General features: G+C 42.7%; 3 protein-coding genes across 5 annotated transcripts in view; 1 reads left to right on the forward strand and 2 right to left on the reverse strand.

The window, feature by feature from the left end:
• pkd1b (polycystic kidney disease 1b) overlaps window positions 1-13,522 on the reverse strand; it is a gene marked incomplete at both ends in the record, with an annotated part of 30,491 nt that extends 16,969 nt beyond the window's left edge. The window contains 16 exons of the mRNA XM_083994889.1: window positions 2,233-2,352; window positions 2,506-2,608; window positions 2,800-3,082; window positions 3,407-3,547; window positions 3,864-4,016; window positions 4,202-7,872; window positions 8,438-8,574; window positions 8,747-8,922; window positions 9,076-9,207; window positions 9,430-10,194; window positions 10,282-10,547; window positions 10,657-10,804; window positions 11,414-11,532; window positions 11,630-11,838; window positions 11,941-12,121; window positions 13,447-13,522. Of these exons, the coding sequence (XP_083851015.1) occupies window positions 2,233-2,352; window positions 2,506-2,608; window positions 2,800-3,082; window positions 3,407-3,547; window positions 3,864-4,016; window positions 4,202-7,872; window positions 8,438-8,574; window positions 8,747-8,922; window positions 9,076-9,207; window positions 9,430-10,194; window positions 10,282-10,547; window positions 10,657-10,804; window positions 11,414-11,532; window positions 11,630-11,838; window positions 11,941-12,121; window positions 13,447-13,522 (6,680 nt within the window). The remainder of the gene's footprint in view (window positions 1-2,232; window positions 2,353-2,505; window positions 2,609-2,799; window positions 3,083-3,406; window positions 3,548-3,863; window positions 4,017-4,201; window positions 7,873-8,437; window positions 8,575-8,746; window positions 8,923-9,075; window positions 9,208-9,429; window positions 10,195-10,281; window positions 10,548-10,656; window positions 10,805-11,413; window positions 11,533-11,629; window positions 11,839-11,940; window positions 12,122-13,446) is intronic.
• A 3,176-nt stretch (window positions 13,523-16,698) lies between these two features.
• LOC311003067 (ankyrin repeat and SOCS box protein 12-like) lies at window positions 16,699-18,863 on the forward strand. Of its 2 annotated transcripts, none has more exons than XM_083994750.1 (3): window positions 16,699-16,746; window positions 17,299-18,069; window positions 18,583-18,863. In XM_083994750.1, exons 2-3 carry the CDS (start codon window positions 17,307-17,309, stop codon window positions 18,735-18,737), a joined length of 918 nt encoding a protein of 305 aa, XP_083850876.1. In that variant the 5' UTR covers window positions 16,699-16,746; window positions 17,299-17,306; the 3' UTR covers window positions 18,738-18,863. The 2 variants fall into 2 exon arrangements, with proteins under 2 accessions (XP_083850876.1, XP_083850875.1); XM_083994749.1 differs by having other exon boundaries at window positions 17,302-18,069.
• A 1,219-nt stretch (window positions 18,864-20,082) lies between these two features.
• The window catches only part of slc39a11 (solute carrier family 39, member 11), a 126,108-nt gene continuing 121,740 nt past the window's right edge, over window positions 20,083-24,450 (reverse strand). Inside the window, exons 7-10 of one of the 2 annotated variants that reach the window (XM_083993634.1) lie at window positions 23,148-23,217; window positions 21,316-21,414; window positions 21,052-21,210; window positions 20,083-20,960 (exon numbers count right to left, since the gene is read on the reverse strand). In XM_083993634.1, the coding sequence (XP_083849760.1) occupies window positions 20,882-20,960; window positions 21,052-21,210; window positions 21,316-21,414; window positions 23,148-23,217 (407 nt within the window). In that variant the 3' untranslated portion in view covers window positions 20,083-20,881. The remainder of the gene's footprint in view (window positions 20,961-21,051; window positions 21,211-21,315; window positions 21,415-23,147; window positions 23,218-24,450) is intronic. The other variant, XM_083993635.1, reaches the window with a different exon arrangement.

Consider the following 24,450-nt stretch of genomic DNA (forward strand, 5'->3'; position numbering starts at 1 on the left):
TAATGGGGTGGTCTGTATACAGTAACACCAAGAATTTGAGGACTGCTAAAAGTTAAGGCATGGTACTCAAATGATGTATAACTGTTAAAAAACACTCCATTTGAGTTCAGTGAATCCTCTATAATTGATGCTGTACCTCCTCCTCTTCTACCCTCTCTAGTAGAGAATAAAAAATTATAATTTGGTGGGGAAGCCTCAGTGAGAACAGCAGGTGCGTCAGTGCCAAGCCATGTCTCAGTTAAAAGAAGACAGTCTAACTTGTTGTCTAAAATCACATCATTCATTAAAAAGGTTCTGTTTAAAAGAGAGCGAACATTAAAAAGTGCCATGTTGATGGTGACAGGTGGCTTGTTGATGGGAGAGGTGGATTGTTGTGTGAGTGATCTGAGATTGTGAAAGTTCACAGAGTGGGTGTGGTAGTGTCTGATGTGGTGATGGTGTGTAATGATAACGGGAATGGGTGAAGTGTTGATGTGCAAAGGTCCAAGTCCGGTATTGAGTGTATGGTGGAAGGTGGAACTGAGTGCGTAGGAGCATGGACCAGGGGGACATCAATCGGAGGGGGACAGAGCAGCTGGTGCGGGTTTGGGGTGATTGGCATGCTGTGTGCCGTATGCCAGGTTGGCAGCCAGCATGCGGGCACCTGCCCTGTTCAGGTGGAGCCCGTCCGACCCAAAAAGATGTCGCCGCTGCCAGAAAATGTCAAAGTTATTGATGAAGCCTACCTGGTGTGAGCTGCAGACAGAGGAAAGCCAGGTGTTGAGGCTGAGCAGCCTGCTGAAGCTGCCGATCCCTCTGCCGCAGGTGGGGGTGGGGCCGGAGATAAAAACAGTCACCTGGGACTGTGAGACAAAGTTAAAAAGGTGGATAAAATCTTGTTTTAAAAGTTCGGACTGTTGCCTGGCGATGTCGTTTGCCCCTGCGTGGATGATAATCCTTCTTGTCTGCGGATGGGAGCTCAGGATGTCCGGAATTTTCCCGGTGATGTCCGCAACGGTGGCTCCGGGAAACGCCATGGTGAACGCCCCCCTCATGCGGACGTGCCTCACAATCGAGTCCCCGATGACCAGGGTTGTGGGCGCGACCGCTCGGTCCTCAGGGGGGCAAGCCAGCTCAGCCACCCCGCCACCCACACCAGGACCCCGGGTGTGATCCCTCGCCTGGTGGGAAGAACGGGAACGGGATGAGTGCCAGCGCACCGCGTCCTCGACGAGCCGCCTGCGCTGGGATGAGGAGCTGGGCGGCGGAGGCGGACAGCCCCGGGTTTGATGCCCACCTGCTGGAGGGCAGCTCGCCGTGAGTGGAGGGAAGGCTGTGGTGTCTGTCAGCGGAGGGACAACACAGGCAGCAGCAGAGCGGCTGTGGGGACCTCCAGAAGACAGCGTGGGGGAGGCTGAACCGACCTGGTGGTGCAGGGTAGCTGCCTTGCTTCTCCCCGATGGCGAGGGACCCGCGGGCCTGGGTGGTGGTGCGCCCCCGGGGAGGGAGGCTGTGGACGCCGCGCCGGTCGGAGGAGCCGAGCCCGGACCCCGACCATCACACGGGGCGCCAGCAAGCTGCGACAGAGCCTCATAGTGATTGGAGAGTGGGATTGGAGGCGAGATAGCTCCAGGTGGGGTCCTCTGTCGGCCATGGGTAACCCGAGTCCATGATCGCTGGAGGCGGGGGGTGGAGCAGAAGGACGGCCGCGGTCCGGTGGGATCCCAGGGCACCGTGTCCTGGAGGGCCGCTGACAGCGACGAGATCCGGAGACACTGCTCGTGAGCTACGTCCAGGGACTGCTGGAGCAGGTTCTCTTTCCTTTTCAGCTCCTGGGAAAGTCGGCGAACATCATCTTTCAGGTCAGCAATCTTTTTGTGGGCTTTCCTTAGTTGTTTGTGATCCCCCGGGGACATGGAGGTAGCCATTTAGCTTAGCCTAGCTTAGCCTAGCTTGGCTGTAGCTTGTAGGTCCCCGGCTGTCGGTGTATCCAGTAAAAGCAGATAAAATAGCCACTGATCGTCTTAAAAACACACAGTATGGTAACTGTGAGTATAAAAAGACTAAAAGCAACTAAAATCTGCTAAGATACTGGAATAAAAGCCCCTTAAAAACAACTAAAAGTGAGCTAGACGCAGGAGTACTGACACACACGTCTGACAGTCTCCGTCACGTCTGAGCTGATGCTATACCTGACAAATAAAGTGTCAGGTATAGCACATAACAAACAGAAATTATGATTTTTTTTTTTACCTGTTCAGAGCGATGACAGCTGAACCCTGGTAGTCCTCCACCAGCAAAGTAACTGTGATTACTGATGTGTGCCCAGTATGTCCCACTGGAACCAGGCTGCCAAATGTTGAACGAGTACCCCTAGGAAAAGAAATTAGAGAATGAATTAATCACAACCTTTTCATGATAAAAGGCTTTTCAGGGAAGCTTACTTAATGATGCAGTATTTAACCTCTAGGTTAGGATCATACTTCCTTTGTGGATTAATAGTTTTAAATTGAAGCCAGTATTCACCTGTACAGAGTGAGTGTCGGGCACATGGTGCTAATGGGCTGGCAGGGTGCCACCTGAAATGTATAAATCAGCTGAGAAGCCTCACTTTCATCATCCTGCCACCCTGCCAAAAGAGAGCAGATGTTGGGAAGACACTGTCACATTAATTAGATTTGACCAGCACACTTGACAAATTCATTTAATAGGAAAAACTGTTAAAAAAAAGGATGTACTCCAGTGATTTGTCAAATTAAGATTTAACAAACATTACAAAAGACAAACAAGGAACAATAAATGAGAAGAAATGTAAATTACCTGAGCAGGTATAGGTGACCACTGTCTCCAGTGGACGTATGCCTGATTTGGGATTTATATCACACAGGCCTCCGTGCGGTGGATCATTAGGTAACACAGTCAGCTGAGAACTGCCCCATTGACCTCTGCCAGGCTGGGATACATTGAGCGTGAAGGTGTAACTCAGCTGTGGCTGGAGGACACCTGAACGTACCACCAGGTTAGGGGAATGTCTCCCCGTAGAGGTGGTGACCTCATCAAGGTCAAGAGTCATGCCGGTCTGGTCTTCAGCACTCCATTCATACTGTCAAGGGTAACATACAAGGATTATGATATGATATGAAAATGACAGCAAATGTGTTAATGTCTATGCCTTAGCTTGTAGATAACAGACACTGTATTGTTAATTTATCCACATAATCAAGCATTACTAAGATTGGGAATCCCGACAATGCATTCAGTCTGAGAATAGCTGATCATTTTTTTTGAGCAGATAAAAACAAAAAATGATGGTAAGGGCTGCAACACCTTTTCCTTTGACCTTATCAACTGAGTTCTTCACTAACAGTAAATAGCTGAAATTAAATTAACTTTACGTGTAAGTAAAAGCTGGTTTGAGAAGAATTACCTGAGTCTGACCATCACATTGAGCACATTGTCCAGCGAGAATGATGCTGGTGGTGTGACTGATGTGGTGAGAGACGGAGAAGACAGAACAGGACACACACTCCACAGTCACAGGAAGCACAGGAGCTTCGCACACAGTTACCTAAAGATAATAAATAAATGTCAGTGGATGCTGATGCAGCACTGTGCCACTGTAGGCTATACTCACTGGAAAAACCATGTGAAACTAAATCTTGTTGTTGACTTGTTTGGGAAAACGCTTTTTGGCCTCTAAAGTAAAATTCTTACATAATTACCCATGTCTTTACAACTATCCATTTTCAAGAGATATACCAAAAACTCATATGGCTTTACTCAACTAAAGTGCACATACAGAACGATACAGTAAAAATCAGCTGGATGGTGATAAAGCAGTGGGGAGGAATGAGGTAAGATAATGTGTAATAGCCTATACTCACCGTCTGGTTGACAGATGCAGGATTCCTCCCAGCCTTGTGTACAGTGAGGGTAAAAATGTAATCTGTGCCTGGGTGCAGCTGAGTTCTGAGCACAGTCATTCTGCTGCTGTTGCTCCCAATGGGCTGCTTTAGAAAATGAGAATCTGTGGAGTTCTGCAATTTACAAGAGACACCATTGTTAGTGTTGTGACAAGTGTGTATCTAAGAACTCTCTTTAGTTTTCATTCTTTTCATATTTCCTTATCGAAATCTAAATTCTATCACTTAATACATGAAAGTTGAGCAACCTTTAATTAATTTCATGTCATTAAATCTGGATCTAATTTCCAGGCCTTTACCACTCTTATGAAGGTCCAGTGATACTCCAGTGTATCCTCCACCCCTGGCTCCACATCAGGATCTTGGGACTCAGAGCCGTCCAGGATGAGGTCACTGAAGCTGGGCCACAGTGTATGTGAGCCTCCCCTGATGAGAGCTACCAGTGGGGAGTGGACCACTGTGATGTTGGTTGACCGCTGGATGATTAGAGGAGTTCTCTGGAGTGAAACAGTGAATACAAGGCAATACTGTCCCACATCCAGAGTATGCTTTGGTAGACGGAGAAAAGGTAAAGATGCATCCACATGACTTTTAAGAATGATATTCTTCCCATGGAGAGGTGTGTTTTCATTTGTACAATCAGAGTCTCTGAATATTTCCCATAGGTAGATGGTCTTGTAAGTAGAACAATTAATGTCCACTCTGGCCTCAAAGAAACTTGGTCTCGACCTGTAGATAGCAGTCTGGCTCTGGACTAGAGAAGCCTGAGGGCTGGAACACTTGAGCTCTTCCACTTCAACATAAATCTGCATGGAGACATGGCTGACACTGTTGAGGACTTTTGCTGTAACAGTGTATCTTCCAACAACATTATAAGTATGATTGACTGCACTCCAGTCTGTTATCAGTGTGTCGGTGGAATCTCCAAAGTCCCAGAGGTTTCGGACATTGCTCCCTTCATTCGCTGTTGCAGAAAACTTGACTGTGTGTCCAACAAATATTCTCTCTGAATGACAGACGAGCCTGACCTTCTGAACAGGCCACTCCACTGATGCAGTCTCATTTACCATCTGAGAGCAGACTCCATTACTGGCTACCACACTTACAGACAATACTCCACTCTCTTGTGGGGTGAAGATCACGTCTTGGCCCACAAGCCCTGTTGGCTTCGACCCAGCCAAGTGAAAAATCCAGGTGTAGTTAATTGGAAATCCACTCTGAACTTCGGCCTTGAAATTGATTCCTTTCAGAGCCTCTAGAGCAGTGGAGCAACAATTTACCAATCGCAAACCTTGGATGTGCTCAGTGACCAGTATGCTGGAAGAAACCTCAGCACTACTAACTAGATTCCAAGCTTTCACTGTAATGATGTGTCTTCCGGCTGGAAGGTTTGATGTGGTGAATTGCCCCTCAAGAATGGCTTGACTGTGTATCCAGTCGGTGCTTCTGAATGTTATAACAAAACTTACATTGCTTCCCATGGAGACTGTTGGGATAAAGGTAACTTCTTCTTCAACACAAAGGGGAGACTTGCTTATATTCAACAGAAGACCTTTGATTTCATCCTGGACAGTGACTTTGTGTGAAACCATCTGCCAGTTAACCCCATTGGAGACGTTCAAAGACACCTCGTAGATGTCAACATGTGTAAAAGTGTAGATAAAGGTCTGATTAGTAGTGTTAAAAAGGTTGAATTTGGCACCTTTAACTTTCCACCCCCACTGTAGATCACTACCCTTATGAATACGGCCATGGAGGACAACAGCAGCACTGGTGTTAGTGTAAAATGGATGTGTCTTTCCTTCAATTTCAAACTCCACCTCTTGGACCTCTTCTTGAACTATGAACTGTTTGGTGTCGTTAAACTGGCTGAAGACATTCTGAACTGAGAGAGTGACAAGACAATGTCCCAAAAGTGTGAAAGTGTAAAGAAGAAAGGGTGCATGTGTCTGCAGGGGTGACAGATCAGAGTTCACATACCAAAGGTACTTGAGGTCTGAACCAGTCTCCACTGATGCAGAAAGATTCACTAATTTCCCTAATGCCACAATGTTTGATTGTGTTGTGATGCGTGCGCTTGTTACACGCTCTACTGTTTCTAGAAAAATGATACCAGTGGCCTCCCCCAACTTGTTTGAGGCTTTTAGCTGAACTGAGATACCGCCGGGGCTTTCAGCAAATAGATGAAAAAGCTTGCCCTCTCCAGTGATCTCTCCATCTGTTCCGCTCGGTGCAGCAAGCCAGTGATAAGTGACATTGGAGCCTTTAGTGATTGAAGCAATAAACAGCACTTCTTCCTGTGTTGGTAAATACTTCATGTTTGCCAGGCTGTGACATTCAATCCGAAGACCCTCTATTCTTTCAAAGACCTCAATTAAAATAGAAGCCTCCTTTTTACTCAGCAGGTTCTGGGCTATAACCTTCACTTGATATAGTCCTGGTTTAGGGAAAGCAAACACAAACTGATAGGTCCCCTGTCTGGTTGAATTTACACCCTCCACAGTCCAGTAGTAGTTTGTGCTACTGATCGTACTACTAAGTGCTGTGATCAGAATTTCCTCTCCTGCTACGGCATAAGACTGGTTGGTGTGAAGTGAAAGGTCTGCAACTGGAAGTAAAACATTCATTTTAAGGGTTGCAGAGGATCTGCTCACCATATTAGATGCCGTGGCAGTGACTGTGAACTGACCTGTTGAGGTAAAGACATGGGACACACTTTGCTTCTGCTCAGCTGGAGAACCATCGCCAAAGTCCCATAGTACCGACACATCGCTTCCAGTGCAATTGACAACCCAAAATGACACTAATGTATTAACTGACACTGTGTCACTCTGACTGTCATGGGCCAAAGATAGCTTACTCACAGGTTTTTGAATGGTAATGGTGACTTTGGCTGTTCTATTGCTGACTTTATTACTTGCCATTACTGTTACCTCTCCAACACCTTCATTTTTAAAGACAAAGCATTTCTGAGTGCCTTCCATCTTGCTTGGGAAACTAGATAAGTTGTTAAACCATTTCAATTGGTACCCTGTCATATGTTCAGGGGAAACAGATACTCTGAAACATACTTCCTCTCCTACTGCCACAAAGTCCTGGGATGACTGCAATACCACATTGGTAATTGGCGCTTCAATACAGATACTTGTATTAAATGATACAGATGTAACAGAACTAAACACAGTCAAGTTGACCTCAAAAATCCCTTGGCTTAGGAATGAATGCATGACTGTGGACTCTCCTGTCACTACAGTTAACGGTGATCCATCCCCAAATTGCCAATGGAATATAAGAATGGATATTTTCCCAGTCACCAGAGCAGTGAATTGTACGTCTTTTCCAATTATAACACACTCTGTAGGTATAACTCCTCTAACAGCCAAACTGTAGACCTCTACCCTGATAGACTGATGAGCTTTGCTGACAGAATTGGACACTGTTACGATTACTGTGTAATTCCCTGGAGACTTATAGACATGAGAGATTGACCCATCTGTGAGTTTTCCCTGCAGAGACCCATCACCAAAGTCAAAGTCCCAGGCGAGACTTGTACCAGTGACAACTTCAGCTCTAAAATCTGTTGCAGACCTTACTTCACTCAGTTCACTGTAGCTAATGGTTAATCCAGAGATTTTCTCCATAACTTCTAAAATGAGCCAGGTGGTCAGGGTTGTGAGAGTGTTGTTGGCACACACTGTGATGTTGTAAAATCCAGCAGATCCGTAAGAGTGATAGACTTTAGGTTGGTTGCCATGGACGGCTTTGGAACCATCGCCAAAGTCCCAAATGTAAAAGACAGCACTGTTGGAGGGCTCTACAGAAGCTTCCAGGAGAAGACTATGTTTGACAAGTGGTACTTTGGGGAAAGAGGAAATGTAGACATGACTCAACTTAGGACGGACATTGATCTTCATGGATGCCAAAGTGTTGTCATATTGGTTGGAGACTTGGACATGAAGTGTGTAGTCATCTGCATAGAATAGAATATGAAAATTAGTTTTACTTGGATGTATTACAAAGCAGAAAAGAAATATACTACAATATTTGAAGGATATAAAAGATAATTGAAAGTTTGGCTGACTAACCATTAACTATGTTTCTGGCCACCTAGCTAGCTATTTTAGCCAGCAGATTCAGATCTAGCATCGTTCATTGAGAGTTGCGATAGCATCCACTAGGCAAATATATATCTGTATGACAAGTTTCACTTTTTAGTTTATTTTGGTCTCTTGCATGAATATCTGATCCTTTACCATCTAAATGATCTACTGTAGTCATCGGCTGATGGCCTACCTTTATGTCAATTGTTAATTGCAGTGGGTTTGTCCACCTGCTACTGCTGAAAACGTTACTAATGTATGTGGCCAGAGCTAATAGAATGTAAAGAAGGAGTCTACAGTTAAAAAAAGGTGCAAAGATGCTCCACAAAGCTTAAGGATGGCAGATGTGTTCTGTGACTACATGCAACCATACATCCCTTGTTAATATAAAGATGTGCTCTTGTGCAGCTTTAATAGTTTGTATATAATGCTTACCTGAAATTGAATAAGTGTAGTTCACTGCATCCTGGACATACACTTGCTTCTGTCCTCTCTCTACAAGCCCTTTTATGGTCTGACATGGAGCAGAATGGGTATGGCTCACCTTTCTGCTGCCGTCCCCAAAATCCCACCTGCATGAAATATTCCACAAGGACATTTTGATATACCAGCCAAAAATAATAATATAACAAGCGTGATTCAGATGGAATACTTTGGTTTAAACTAACATTTTAGAGTACACTCTTCCAATGTTTTTTTTCATGAGGACCTGAGAGAGTTATTCATACCCATATATTTCAATACCTGAAGGTCACTGGCAAAGAGATGTCCACTTTGACCCTGAGTGTGTAGAGGTGTGAGGCATTTACAGCGATGATCTCCTTGACAAACTGGAACTCGGGCTCAGCCAGTTTGATCATCTCATCTGCAGTCAGGAGGATTTGCTGGCTCTGGGAGCTGACAGGGTTGGATGCTGTAACCTTGTAAAAAGTTCACAGAATAAGATTTTTTTTTTTTTTTTTTGCTATATGGTAATCATGAAATCAATATATATAAAAAAAAAAACATTTAGTGACAGACCAAAAGAAATAATTGGACAATTCTAATATCATAAAGATAATAAAGTCACTTACCCTGAGCCTATACTCAGCTGGCTTCTTGAACACTACAGTGTACGATTCCCCTTCATAAGCAAACTCTTCCAGGTTGTCAATAACCCATGTGAATCTTATGAAGGAACCACCTTCTACTTTGGCTGTAAAAGACTACAACAGAAAATCATTGTGGGAGAAAATGTCTGAAAAAAGCATGCTTTCTTGCAAAATTATAGTTTTCCATATTCACATTCTTTTACTACAGTCATAGCAGCAGCTCTAAAGCTATGGGTACTGGTGGTGCTTTGAGCTAAATAAAATCTTGTGGAAAGATCATCATGATCAAACATGCAAAATGAACATGTAAATGTCAATTAATTTCTGCATTCTCACCTGTGACACGTCTGTTATGATCCTCAGGCATCCATGTGGCTCAACACTGAGCCCCGTTACTGCCTCGTAGCCATAAACTTTCAAAGTCACACTCTCAGAGTTTACTGCATCTGTTACACTGATGTTTAATGTCTGAACCCCGACTGAAGGCAACAGGAGAGTCACAGAGGAGAACCAGCCTTCAAGGGTCTGCACCGTACAGCCAGGCAGAGAGGAGGCCACCTCTTCAGGGCAGGATGGAAGAAAGGGGACCCCAGTTTGGAGCACAGGGGCCGACCATGAGCTCCTGGCTTTCTGACCAGACAGGACCTTTATTACAATGAGTGTCGGGACGTTGATTTGGACATGAATTTGGTTCCTTTCATCTGGCAGAGGGTGGATGACATGAAGACTAAATTTAGATCTCAAACTCTCAGTAGGAGCCGTCGTCAGAGGTTTAATATCAGTGGCTGTGGTTGCCTCTGTGTGGGTGAAGTCAAAAATATCACTGAGCTCTGTGCCTCTGTGAAGAGTGTCAATATACAGCATTCTCAGATCACACACCACCCCATCCACCCACTGGCCTCCTTGGGACAGTGAAGTGTGTCCTCCCTGCCACCAGCCTCCCCATTCTGCCCCCCTGATGGACAGATAACTCTGGCGCCAAGAGGAGTTTAGAGAAGCTTCACTGTTGAGGCAGTGTAGGAAGGTTCCAGTGTCACGAGTGTGCTGTATAGCCACGATGTCATCAGGGTACACCATGATCGCTGAATCTGGAAGAAACAGCTGGAACAGACAAAAAAAACACAACAATAAAGTATGGTCCTGTTTTGCTTGTAACTTGTTGATAAGGTGCAACAAAGTTCAACTCACACTTGCAGTTTTCAGTTCAGAGCTAGGCTTTATTCTGAGAGACAGGTCTGCCACGAGGTGGTAGAAAGGTGGTTTCGCAGGATATCTGGGAGGTAAAGCAAAGCCACGGTCCCCTACTGCAGAGTCATAGGGGCTGCAGGGGCTGGTGGTGGGCACACAGGCCTCCAGCAGGTGGCACCAGTACTGACCCATGCTGCAGCCCCCTGTCGTGTTACACAGCGGGACTGCTGAGCAGCAGCTAAATGGATTAAGGAGGGAGCTGCAACCTGATGAGCAGAAGTAAGTACAGTAAGAGGAGATTATTACCCACAGCTCTAAACAGCACTCTGCAGTATTTCATATGTGATACAGTACTCCTACACCTTCACTATGTACCTGGAGGTACCAGGTGGTGATTGGGGTCGCAGTAGGGTCGAAGGATCTGGACACGGGCCAGAGAGGACACCGGGCTTGGCTGGACGACCAGCTCTACTGTTACCAACTGACCAGCATGACTGAACCAGAGTCCAGGGAAGAGCTGCATCTGTGGGCAAAGGAGCACACGAGTATTAAACAACACAAAGTACCAGTATGGGGGATTACAGTGATAATATTATATAATATGTTCAGATAATTCTGAATTAAATTAATATTATTGAATAATATTAATTTGTTTCTGTAAAGTATGTTTTCATACAGTTGACAGTGAGCTTAATTTGTTATTTGTTTACATTTGTTTTAACTGTTCATCCAGTCTTATCCACCATTTTGTGTGATATTTCAATCATCATTATACCATAACTTTACTATAGCTATTTTAACCATGAATCCATTGTTAGCCTACTTGAAGTTTCACCTCAGTGTTTTTTTTCACCTCAGCCGCTTTGCGGCCTGATTGTTAATTCTAACATGTTACAGCTTTCTCTCTATGTTTTTATATATTTTTTAAATTCTACTTTTTTTTTACTATTCGTAATCATTTCGACTACCCCAATTTTGGCAGGTGCAGCGCCAGAAATTTTCACTCAACAATCTTTGTACCTCTGACCCTTTATAACCAAACAATTCAAACCCCTCGTCAGAGGTTTACTTTATCTGGCTTTGTATCTTTTTATTTTGGGACTCAGGGATAAAGACGGACATTTTTACTGACCTCCACTGTGTGTTGTCCAATGTTTGGGACACTGGGAAGTGGATGAATCTGGGTTTGAGTATAGATGCCGGTCATCAGAACCAATCCAGTCAGGAAACTGTCTACAGACGGTAAAGCCTCTGCATGGATAGAGATGAACCAAAATCATCCATTCATGCATTTTTGCATACCGGTATATATCAACATTTTTAACATTGACCTCTATGGGCAGTTTACCAGTTACTTCTTTTTCACAGAGGTAGAAGAATCCTCCTACACAGTCTGCTGTCCTCCACTGTCCCTGTATTCCCAAGGCCATCAGAGTGCACCCCCCCTCACTCCCTGCGCCTCCAGCCCACAACACAGGACTGACTGGCTCCACATCCTCATCCTGATCAGGCCCTTCTCTCCATAATCCCTTCAGCCATACCCACACAGTGGTTTTCCTAAACAAAAACAGAGCACAGTGTAACTGCTGTTAAAATATGGAAACCAAGAAGGAGTACAACATTATGTAAATGTAGACAGACACTGTTTATAGGACTCACTGTGGGAAGGAGGAGTGGATGAAGTTTAGCAGCTCCAGGCTGTCAGCAGATGCTAAATCCCCTCCTGGAGTCTCCCTGCATGAATCCTGGGCCTCGTACCATGAAGATGTCGTCTCAGAGATCCAGTAACATCGCATGCTGGACAGGTGGATCCGAGCACCTTTTGGACATGGGGTGTCCTCTGAGGGGGAACAATCACACAGAGCTGACAGCATGTAGGAGGAATCATTTCAAAACACAAGTAGCTTATCAGACCAATTATCATATCAGCCTCCAGGATGTGTAAAGAAAGGAAACTGCAGTCTGCTGGGGTTTATGTGTGGGAAGATTCAACTGAACTATACTTGTTTTTTTTTAACTTCACTTTAATTGAACAAGCAGAGCTCATGAGAGACAATGAGAACATCTGACTCAGCTCATTATCAGACGTCACATGAGCAGGGGGTATTCCAGAGAGCCTGCTCAGTGAGTTTCTTTGAGATAAGGGAAATTACTTTAACTCTGGGTCTATTACCATGGTAACCTGTGAACCTAATACCCTCGTTGGCAAGTTTTCTTCATTAAACCCTGGGTTTCCGTCTGTCTCGTCCTGTCAGGTCTGAAGAAGCCTCCCATTTCATCATTCACAGTGTCGACATCAAAGTGTAGATCAGGTCACGTTCATTTGCGGACGTTAACGTTGGCAGAAGATTTCCTCTTTATTATCAGTCATCAGTGTCAAGGACGGAGTCAGCCATCTCTGACATCCATTCATTATACATGGTGGCTTCATCCTCAGCTCAGATTAAAATCTATTCACTGTGTGGACATTAAGACACCTGCCACATGGTCAGTCACTTCCTCTGCACTAAAACATTTACCATGCATACAGTAGGAGACTCTTATTACCTTATAATAATTTAAAATGCAATGACTGGTTGCATCATAACAAATTGCAGATAATGTCATATTTCAGTAACAGTTTTGCAGCTGAAAAATATTATATAAACTGTCTCCCAAAAAGTTGGCATTAAATATTTCTTTTTGATCTCTTCTCATGAAATGATTATGACAATGTGATTTATTCTTGATAGATAAAGGGTAAATCTTATTAAAATGCTATTGATCAATCTCTTCCAAACACATCACTGTGAAAATTAAACCAGAATTAACCTTTATAATAGGAAAAGAGGAATGTGTCTGAAAACTAAAATATTCCAACTTTATGAGCAACCGTGAATAAAGTGCTACTCCTACCTGAGATAAAAAGGCAGAGAAGTTAAATGAAATAATAAAAAAAACTTATGAATTATAAATTACAGGCTGATAAAAATGAAAAAAGATGGGCTAAGTTAAGCAGCTGCCTCTGTTGCCCAGGATAATTACAGAGTTGGGAACCTGGATAGTTCAAAGCTCTGATGTCTTGCTGACTTGAAACTCCCCGAACAAGACAGAAGAAATATCACCTTCTTTATTTTTAGTCTTATTTCATGATTATTATTATAATAATAAAATGAGTCTTCTCACCTCCGGCTGCACTGATCCAAAGCACACAGAGAATCCAGAGTAGCCCCGTCTTTGGAGACACAAGTGTGCCTGTCATCTTGCAGAACAAATCACATCCTCCGAGAATAAAAAGTAATCTCTGCATGACCACATCAGCATCACAGACAGCAGAACTCTCCTATCACTGCATTGGGTTTCTCTCATATTTTTTTTCCACTGTGCCCTTATCCTTAGTGTTCTTGTACACATTCAGCGTCCTTCCTTCACTTTAAATCCACCTCTGTCTTTTACACACACTCACATTTCCCTCCACCATCACCCCTCCCTTAGTCTTGCCAACACACAATGAGTTATGGTGGTGCCGTTGTTATAAAGGCCGCCACTCTCCCTGAGCGCTTGGGTGACTTCTACTTTGTCTCTCAGCAACAGCTATAGAGGTAGAGTGGACAGAGGAGGCCAGCGCTGCTCATTACCATGTTGTAAAACCCCTGCTCCTCAATAGAAACAGTGGGATTCACTCAGGCAGGATGCAACTAAAGGTCCTGAGACACAAGTCCCTATAAGTCTCAGAAGCCAAAGGATCACTGTTGTATCTTTGTTGTTTTTATCTATGATTTTGCAAATTTATTGGAATCACTGTCTTGTTCTGGGTTGTCAAAACAGTTTGTCTGCATTGTGCTGACTGCATGTTGTCCATGTGCTAACACCAAGACCTCATCAATAACCAAACAAAGGCTTTGTGACGCACATGCAAACTAAATAGACCCAGTTTTAGAAGAAAGGATGCCATCTGTGTTGCCTGGTGAGGGCCACAATTGTATTTTTCTTTATAAGATAGAACTTGTTCTTTTCACCAGAGAGACTTGGGGGGATATGGCTTATCTGTTCACATTCAGTATAGTTACATCAATGTAGTTTTTAGCCCATTCACAAATTAAGCCTAAAACATGTCATTGTCTCATACCTACACTCTGTCTACAGCCAGGCTCCTGGAACTAATAATGCTAAGTTGTACTTTGTGTTAAAGGCAAAAACATACAGTATAGGCTACAGAGTAAAAGACTGATGTTCAACAGGTGCAGCCTAATGTTTACCACGTTAACCATCCGAGTTTAGCATAGTAGAGACATGGACTCCAGAGATGTGTTGCATTCCAGTCAACCCTCAAAGATTCACCCCCTCCCCGTGTAAAGGTTAAGAACTGAGGCCTTTCTCACAGCTGTAAATTAGCTCTGAGGTCATATGCAGTGTTTACATTCAAAAACAGTTTGCAGGAAGCAGTATAGTGATGGCTGCTCCTTTTCTTTATATTTGACAGGGAAAGTGGAGAGAGACTGAAGATAAGGGAGGAGGAGTGGCGAAGAGGCAAAAATGCATTCAAGCAACTGGATTCTAAACATGGATGACAGGCCTTTAGAGGCAGACACGTATCTTTTGTCAATGAGATTTATGGCTGCAGGTTGCAGTAATTGGAGTGGAAAAATAGGGTATAAAATGGGGATTCAAGCTGTCTGTGGCAAAAACTCAGGTAATTTATTTTTCAAAGTGACATCATATAGCACCCATCTCCTCCTTTTATGAGATATCACTCAAGCAAGTAAAAGCCATGGGTCCATAATTTACTGTAGGAGTCTGGTTTGATGAAAAACTCAAGAGAGGATATTTTGGATGAAGTTAAAAGTGTAAAATGGTCGTAAAGATTGAGTTAAGTGTTTATCAGTTTACCAGCTGTTTATTAATGGGGAGTGAGTTGAAAACATCTCCAGTATCAGTGATGCATGTGCAAATGAAAGGATCAGGAGAGTGGAGTTCATGCTGGCACACTGGACAGTGTAGGAAGTTTTAGGTGGATATGGGTGAGTTAGAAAGCCTGGGTTACATCAGCTACAGAGGTTGACAGATTTACTTACCTCACCAAATATACAGCAAGAATTTTTCAGAACAACTTCTAGTACTTATTTTGAAAAAGTAGGCTACTTTTCAGACACTGTGTTTATATTCAGAGATAGCTGCCAGGATCCTGACAAAGAGCGTGCAGGTGCAGAAGCTTATGCGAGTCATTTATTAAGAGATGGGCACCAAATCATTTATCAATTTATACGACAACCATGAGCCTACTTTTATTGGCCATGAAGTAGAGGAATATATAAATAGCATTATCATTGCATCTGAAAGCTTTTCATAATTTAGAATCATGAAACAATTTATTTAGAACCAATATAGTCAATGAAATGTTTCTTAATTGAAGGGTATGTAGACACACTTAGGGTAAGGATTGCATTAACAGAATCGATCAGCATGTTGAGCTGGCAGAGTGTGCAGGATGCATGCAAAGAAACTATATCACCTCTCTGAAAATAGATTGGCCCAATACACTACAAACAGGACCAAGCAGCGCCTGGAAAATGCACACACTGTAACAACATACTGTGTCACTAAGGAGCCCAATTCTTTTGTATCAATCATTTTCATTGTCAGCTTATTTGGGAGGCATGATGACATTATTAGGTTTATAATAATGTGTCTTTTTTTCTCTTTGCAAAATCTCAGTCCAGTCCAACCTGCAGAAGGGAATAAATCAGAAGGATATGGGCTTGTATTAGCTAGAGACCACCCAACAGGCCACAAAAATAATAAAGATGGATTTTAGCAAGAACAGAATTCAAGGACATTAGTAAGATTACAGTTAGAGATAACACTTTCCTGTGGGAGATTTTGTGTTTCTGATTATGAGATTGAAGGAAAAGCAGCAAAATAAATGTGAAGAAGAGAGGAAAAATTATGGATTTATAGAAGAAATAAAATGTGAATGTGATCTCATCTCTCCTATTCTTTCCTGTTCTATTAAGAAAGAACAGGCGAGATGAGATCATATCAAGAGTTAGCCTACATTTGGAAAAACTTGAGCAGAAACTTGGAAAGCCCTCCCAGTGCACTGGACTTTACAATGGTACAAAATACAGTAGGTAGGCTAACATAGTATAGGAGGAGTGAGTCCTAGGCTACTGTAGTGGGAACATCAGCCAGAATAGTCAATATAGCACAGTGTGTTAAAGTGGTTAAGTCTGGTTGTTGAAGTACCATTTAAAGTGATTTACTTGATACTCTGTGAGCGAGCCCCAAAATATAAAGTTATATCCATCAATATGAAAGTTATTTCTCTCCAAAACGTCAGTGGACGTTTCAGCTCCAGACCAGTTGGTGGCGCTGATGCTCATGTCTGGTAGCTGCCTGCCGCTAAACATCGAAGAAGAGGAAGAAGGAGCCGGAAGAAGCCGATAGAGGAAGATGAAGGCAGCAGCTGGGGGAGACACAGCGCAGGTAGGGCAAAAATAACACCAAGAAAACATCATATATATGTACATTCAGATATTTATCATGTCAGAACTTATTTAAATGCCGATGGAAGACGAAGTTTGCAGTTTAATGTCGAGGCGGTTGTTTGTAGCTATTTTTTTTTAGCTCGGTCCTCCCTGGTGGGAGCAGCAGCAGCAGCAGCAGCAGAAGCAGCAGCACAGTGTTAGCTCTGAGAGGCGACGATAAACTGTTGTTGACAGGAGATACAGAAACAGGAAGCTGCTGTACTGCAGTGAGGAATACATTACATATTCAGAACCAACTATAGTTTGCGATTAATCAGTTGTTTCCCCTCTAGAATCGCTCATTTTAAAGCTCTAATATCCATACATATAGTTTAAATGCCTGTTTGTTGTGGCTGATCTGTGGCCTGTTTACACTGATGAGTCACAGCACTAACACCAGCCCTAAAGTCTCAACACATCCCCATTTAAACCTATGAACCCCACTGTAAATGAAGTCTATTATTATTTGTATGAGTCAATTGTAAGTTATTTAATGTATTTGATGTGTCAGCAGGTTCTATGCTCCCATTAAGGACCTCTGAAGAAGAAGAGAGCAGTTGTGAAATTTCTCAGCTAAGACGAACGGTGTTACAAAACAATGACAGACTCCTTGATGAGATGCTCTGCCAAGAAATCTACAAGAAGGTCATCAACTGCAGGGGCGGCTGGGGCATCGCGGGCACGCCTCTGCACGCTGCCGTGTCTAAAGGCCACCTCAGCTGCCTGCAGGTCCTGCTAGCCCATGGAGCCCTGGTGGACTGCGTGGACGTCAAGGCTCAGACGCCTCTGTTTGCAGCCGTGCGTGGGAAATACCTGGACTGTGTTTTAGCGCTCCTGAGAGCAGGGGCCAACCCCAACGGGAACACATCCAACAACTGCTCCCCCGTGCTCACCGCTGCTCGGGAGGGGGACGCCGAGATACTGAAGCAACTGCTGCAACACGGTGCAGAGGTGAACTCCCGCTCCAAGGTCTTGCTCTGGACGTCCAGCGCCAGGGTGTCGAGCGGGCCGCTCTACCTGGCCGCTGTTTACGGACACATGGAGTGTTTCAAACTGCTGCTCCTCTACGGGGCAGATCCAGATTACAACTGCACGGACGCAAAGCTGCTGAGTTCTATCAAGCAGCCCAAGACTGTGCTGGAGATGTGCCTGAGGCACGGCTGCGGCGTGGAGTATATCCAGCTTCTGATCGACTTCGGCGCCAACGTCTACCTTCCAACGCTGATCATCGAGAAGTCCACCAAGCAGAACGAGGCTGTGGAGCTGCTTCTCGAGGAAAGAGGTGTTGGGAATATGAATCATTCATGTTTTCTTCTCTTGAGACTCAAATGTAGAAACTGGTTATCACATTCTGGCACCATCTTATTTTATGTGACTGTAACATTGGAAAATGTTTAAACCATTTTTATGCAAGTTCCCTTGAGAGGATGATATGTTTTTATTATAGGGAAGTTAAAGTGTTGTAAACATGACAGTTGGGGAAACTAATTCCAGTTGATTGCTAGTGTGTAAATGTGTTACAAACAAGATGGTGATTCTACATAATGGAGAATAAAGTTTGATATAATAACAGAAAGATGAAAAAATTTAATCAGAATTAGCCTCAAATTACTGGAACATGGAGGAGTTACATTTTGGGAAACATCACAACAGCCTGCTTTAATATCCTTTACGCCCTACACAGATCTTGTTAGATAAAATGTACTAAAATCATGTTTCAAAGTCCATTTTTAACGCTATCATTATCCATGTGATCCGTTTTTACTCATAGTTTTTACATCTCTTCTGTCTCCAGGAAATCCAAAAGCCTTGACCTCTCAGTGCCGACTCGCTCTCAGAAGATACCTCAAAAAGATCAACAAGATCCACTGTATCGACCAGCTGGAGATGCCAACAAGTCTCATCAACTTCTTGCAATACAAACCTGCCCCAGCCACACTTCTGTTGTAGCTACGTGGACTGGAGGCGTGTGATGTCAGTTCATTTTTATTTTAGCTGAAGCTTTTGTTTCATTTGCAGCTTATGGACCACCTTTGTCTTGTTTTTTTTAATGACTTGTGATTGTCATGTGTTGTTTTGTTTCAGACTTATAAGTCAACATATTAAATGTGAAGACGGACACGGCGTGTGCTTCTGTTTGGTCATTAGTATGCTACTCACCCTGCAGCTACTGGAGACACCTCTGAGGCTGTTCCTGAGAGTTGCAGTTCTGTCACATGTTCACCACAAGTTAGCTGAGGAACAGAGGAGTCATTTTCTCTTATGGAAACCAAATACTTGTTTCAGCCCAGCGCTTGTACTAAATCATGATCAGTGTGGGAAAGCAGTCAAGAGTAAAATTCTGGTCTTAAATGAATCAGAATTGTCAGAATAACGATGATTTTGTAATTCTGCTGTTACTGATACAAGACCAAGGCTCAATTTCAATAGTTTGTAAATCTAAAAGGTCTGTGCCAATACCTGATTCCCTGAATTTATATAAATGCACAATAATAATATTGGTTGAGTTTTGAAATGAAAGAACTGAGGTGAGTATGAAAGACAAATACAAAAGAAAGGAACTGATTTTGCCAGTAACACCGAGCTAACATTTCATTTTGAATATTGGTATCAAATTAAAGCAGAAGTAAGCGATCCGGTCGTTTTGGCTAATGCTGCGTTCCAGGCAGGCTTTTGAAACCGTAAATTACAGCTTCAAGTCACAACTTACGACTTTGTAGCGTTCCAGGCAACCCACTCGTGTTTTTCCGACCTGTTTTACCTGTGAAAGTCACTATAACGGCCACTCGTAACTTCCGACCTGTGAACTCGTACCGGTCCAAACACTCTATGTTAGTGATTGCTGTCGGAAGATATAACTATTTAAGACTTATATTAACACAAATATATCACTTACTTCTGCTTTAAGTGGAAATACATTGAATAGTATTTGTGGAATTTCTGTATCTGTGAACCTAATGATGACAGAGTAAAAGTCATTGACATCAGGGTCATCCTCTGGGGAACATACAGTAAATATTTTTTATCAGATGTCTAATAGTTCATCAGTAGTAATGATAATTTTAGTCTTACCGAAATTCCTGGTAATCCATCCAACACATGCTGAGATATCTCAGTCTGGACCCACGTGGTACAGAGTATCTGACACTGCCATGGACAGATTAGTGACTCTTCATTTTAGACATTCAGGTAAGATAATGGCTTTAAACGGCTGTAGAACAGACAGATGGAGAAAAACACAGAATGCTCAAAGAACATAAGTTGAAGAAAATTGAGAATCACTTGGTTTTTTAATTATATAAATATTTAACATAATCAAGCATTTCAATGTTTAGACAGGAACCACAGCATGTGATCCCTCAGACTGACCTGCAGATGACAGCAGACTGCTAGGACTGAGACTATCATTTGTTTTGAGTGTGTTACAGAAGATAATAAAGCAACATGTTACTGTTACATATGAAAAAGTCAAATAATAATTGCAAAACATCCTCTTAGTTTCAGAATTATTTGGAAGCAAATGGATGAATGAGGAGCATCGAGTTTGATAAAGTCACATTTGGAATTCCCTACTTCAGTATAATCACACTGTACCTTACTGGAAGAAATTAGCAAAATCTAGTTTTGCATGCATGGTCCAATAAATGAACAAATCAAACACCAGACTTCAAGTATTGCCATAATGAGGAAATACAAAAACTGGAACTAAAAAAGTTACATTCATTTGATGCTCTTAACTGACAGTTTTTATTTTAAAACAGCATTTTTGGAAAAACAAAAAAAAACAAACTCAAAAAGCTTCATCCTCTCAAAACACATTCACAGCAATCAGGAGTATATTCATTAAATATTTATAAAATCATTCCCAAATGAGATATCCACCACTATCAAAGATAATTGTTCAAGTACAGTCATCTTTAAGTGTCTTACAAAATTATTCTCTTTCTGTTATTTAGTCAAGTATCAACAATTCATAAACCGTGTCCCAGAGTGAAACACTTCATTTGGTCCCCTTTTTAAAATTGAGGTCAGCATCACTGTCATGACATCATGGCCACTGAGCTGTTGACATGGCACCTGTTGTCCTAGTAACCTCAGCCTAGGCCAACGTCTAGTGACATCATCACCACAAAGCCCAAGATGGAGGTCCAGGATGCCAGCTTCCCGTTCCCACTGGTGACCCCAAGACAGAGAGAACACAAAATGAGAAAGAGTAGAAGTGTTGTTCTTTATCTCTTCTTCCTTTACCCATGCTCCTCCTTACCTGACTTGAGCCTCTGGTATGATGTCATCTACCACGACGTAGACCATCGCTCCGGCAGCAAATGCCAACGCGTATGGCAACAGAGGTTCTGCCAAAACTACGGCTACGGCGCCCAGTAACCCAGCAACAGGCTCTACCATGCCGCTTAACTGGCCATACCTGAGAGGGAATCAATAACAAATCAAGTCACAGCATCGGTATCAACACTGATAATGCTAATGATAGTAAGTTCAGTTCTCAGTACTGTCTTCATCTCTCCCCTACCAGAAGGCCGTCCATGTTGAGACCCCTGCGCCTCGCAGTGGCAGACTCACTGCCAAGCCCTCTGGAAAGTTCTGGATGCCGATGCCGATGGCCAAATTTCTGAGAGAATTCACAAACAATAAAGAATCTGAACATCTCTCTTTACATTAAATATTTGCTGTTGATCTCCTCATAGCCAACACACAGAACTGAACACGTGATATTTCCTGGAAAAATAAACTCTGGATGTTTATCAGACTGTTAGTGAAACCCAGAGGGAGATCAAGAGAAAACAAGACAGGGCTTCATACATTAACTTTCTTGTAACAGTTTCTTGAAATCTATCACTGTGAGATTTGTTTAAAATCAGAGGAAAATATGACCATGAAGTACAGAAAGAGACAAAAACCTGTGCAGTACCAGGCTTTTGGCAACACTTCATCTACTTCCAAAGAGCTCAAACTCTAGCAACACTTATATGAAGAAGAACTGAGAATTCTTGCATATTGCAAGTGTTGGTGGAGATTTCTTCTTTACTTCTAAAACATAACCACCAGATGTCAGCAGCACAACACACACAACTAGACATTGGCCAAATTGTGTCTGGCTGACATGGGTGTAGATGGAAATTCTGTCTTTTAACACTTGAAACCATTCCATGCTGACCCCAAACCATCCAATGTGGAACTAAACAAATCATGTTCCGCTGCATATAGAACATCCTCCACCCTGAAATTTCCTGACATTTTTCTAACAAGCAGAATTCGCAGAATTTGAAGCCATTCTCTTCCTCGTCTAGCGCCACTCAGATGTTGGCATTTTTTCTTTGTTGTGAAATGTTCCAACAACTTTTGGATGGATTTGCTACAGATTTCTATTCTATTATTATCTGTAAATTCTGATGTACAGTGGGTGGATACTGCTGGCTGTTCTGGAGGTAAAGGTGGAGCCTATCAAGAATTAGAAAACAAAGTTAATATGTGATATAGACTATGCATTGTTTTATTATTGTTCTATGATTTGATTGACTTGGTTAAAGCAACAGTAAGAGAGGATTCTAAAATATTGCCTGCAACAAGCAGCAGCACATGCACAACTCACACAGGGAGACTCATGACATAATTGTGCTGACTCTGATTCCCTCAAGTGTGCTCGTGGAGAGAGCAGCTCCTCATAATATAATTCTTGTTCACCTGGGTTGGATAGGTTATGGGATGAGAGAGCTCCACCTGTAACAACCACTCGGCTCCTGTCTGAACACTTCTCTGCAACACCACAGTGTAACCACTAGATGTCAGCAGCAGATAGCAAGTCCTTGTCATATTCCTATTAGGTTATATCAGACCTTTACATCATTCCAACCTAATTGACTCTTAATCCACACCCAGGCATTTCCTCTCACACCTACATTAAAGGAGAATTCTGGCCATTTTTGACCCCTAAATCGTTTTCCTGATGGTCACCCGGTGTTAGGGGGGAGCAAAAAAACACAAGTTAAATTGATGCAGGCAAACCAGAGTTACACCATGGCTACCGGGCGCTTGGGATAGCGACAACGCTAACCTATGGGGGCAGTTCTTTCAAACACTCAAAAAACAATCAAATATCTATGGTACATGACTCGAATAGATAAACGAAGATGAACAAATACCTTAATTTAGTTTTAATCTGTTGACTACCTGCTTTGTAAACATGTAGGATCCAAGGGTTTGTGTTTAGCTGTATTGTTATGGTTGTTTTTCATTGATCATACAATTATTCATTTCTCTCTTTCCAGTGTATGACAGTGACACCTGGATAAATAGAGATATGAACTGTGTGCATAAATTTGTTTGCCTTGACACCAGTCTTACCTGGCACTCTCAAAAGTAGCAGAGGGAGTCTTTCCAATGGCTCCAAATCCAACTCCCACGGCCAAGCCCTCTGCAGATAAAAACACAAACAACAACAAAGCAAGACATTAAAAAAAAGTTTGAATAGAGTAGATATAGGAAAGTAAAGTGAGCAATATAAAAGATCACAAAAAAAGATATGCGGAAGATCATTGATCTGGAATGAACTGTACTTCTAATACTGCATGAGGGCTTTGGTCTGTTCTTTCTGATGGAACACTGTGATATCCTTACAGCGACAGTCTCTGGGGGTTTCTGGTCCAAGGTATATGCTGTATGCTTTTATTGGGTCTTAACTTCTAAAGTCAGGTTTCTACTGATGAAACCTGTCAATGTCTGCCGAGGAAAATATTGATAAGTGTATGACATGTGTGCTGAAAGTAAACAATAGACAACTTGTTGTTACATTGTTTCTCTATGAAGCTGGGAATTAAAACAAACTGTACAAGGTCTGACAGGTATTTCATACTTTGAAAGGCTTCTAGAGAAACGGCTGCTGTCGTGACCATGGTGTACAGCCAGTCTCTGTTCCCTCTTTGCATGTTCTGCACACTCTGAGCAGCCTCCCTCTCCTCTGATGTTCCATTTGTCTCATTTGTTATGCCTGTCATGCATACTTTAAGTACACACCATTGAAACTGAAAGTGAAAAGGTCGCAGAGTGTGATCTATCAGAGAGCGTATTTGTGTGTTATGTGCCTGCATGTGTGTGCGCCGTTAGAGCTACGGGCTGCTTTGCATTTCATACCAGAGAAAGACGAGCAACCGAACAACACCTACTTCAAACGTCGACGAGCAGTCACGTCCAGTCATGCCAATAACAGCTACATTATTACGATGCTAAAACATGCTAATTTCCTGATTTTCTTCCCCACTGATAGCTTGAAAAAGAGATAAGAGCAAGCCCCCAAGGAGGTGTGCACACAGATATTGAAGAAAAGTTGAAGAAAGTTGAACCTCTTCAAGTATCTACAACCAAGACCAGCTCCCCTTGATTCAGGTTTTCTCCGATAACCATGACTGGGATAACTGAGGACCCACACACATGTCACACAGATAATTGAGTGGTTTAGTCACCAGCCTTGAAATCACATGACCTCACTGATCAAAGCCTAAGTACTTCCTCCGTTAAACAAACATAAGAGCTCATTTTCAGTTTTATAGCTCTATCCTCATGTGAACACATGCTACGACAGTAATATGACTAAAACACAGCTGTAGAGCTAACCGTAAAATATGCAACTGATCTATATAGGAATATGATG

This window comes from Trachurus trachurus, assembly GCF_905171665.1.
Source record: "Trachurus trachurus genome assembly, chromosome: 19".
NCBI classification, from domain to species: domain Eukaryota; kingdom Metazoa; phylum Chordata; class Actinopteri; order Carangiformes; family Carangidae; genus Trachurus; species Trachurus trachurus.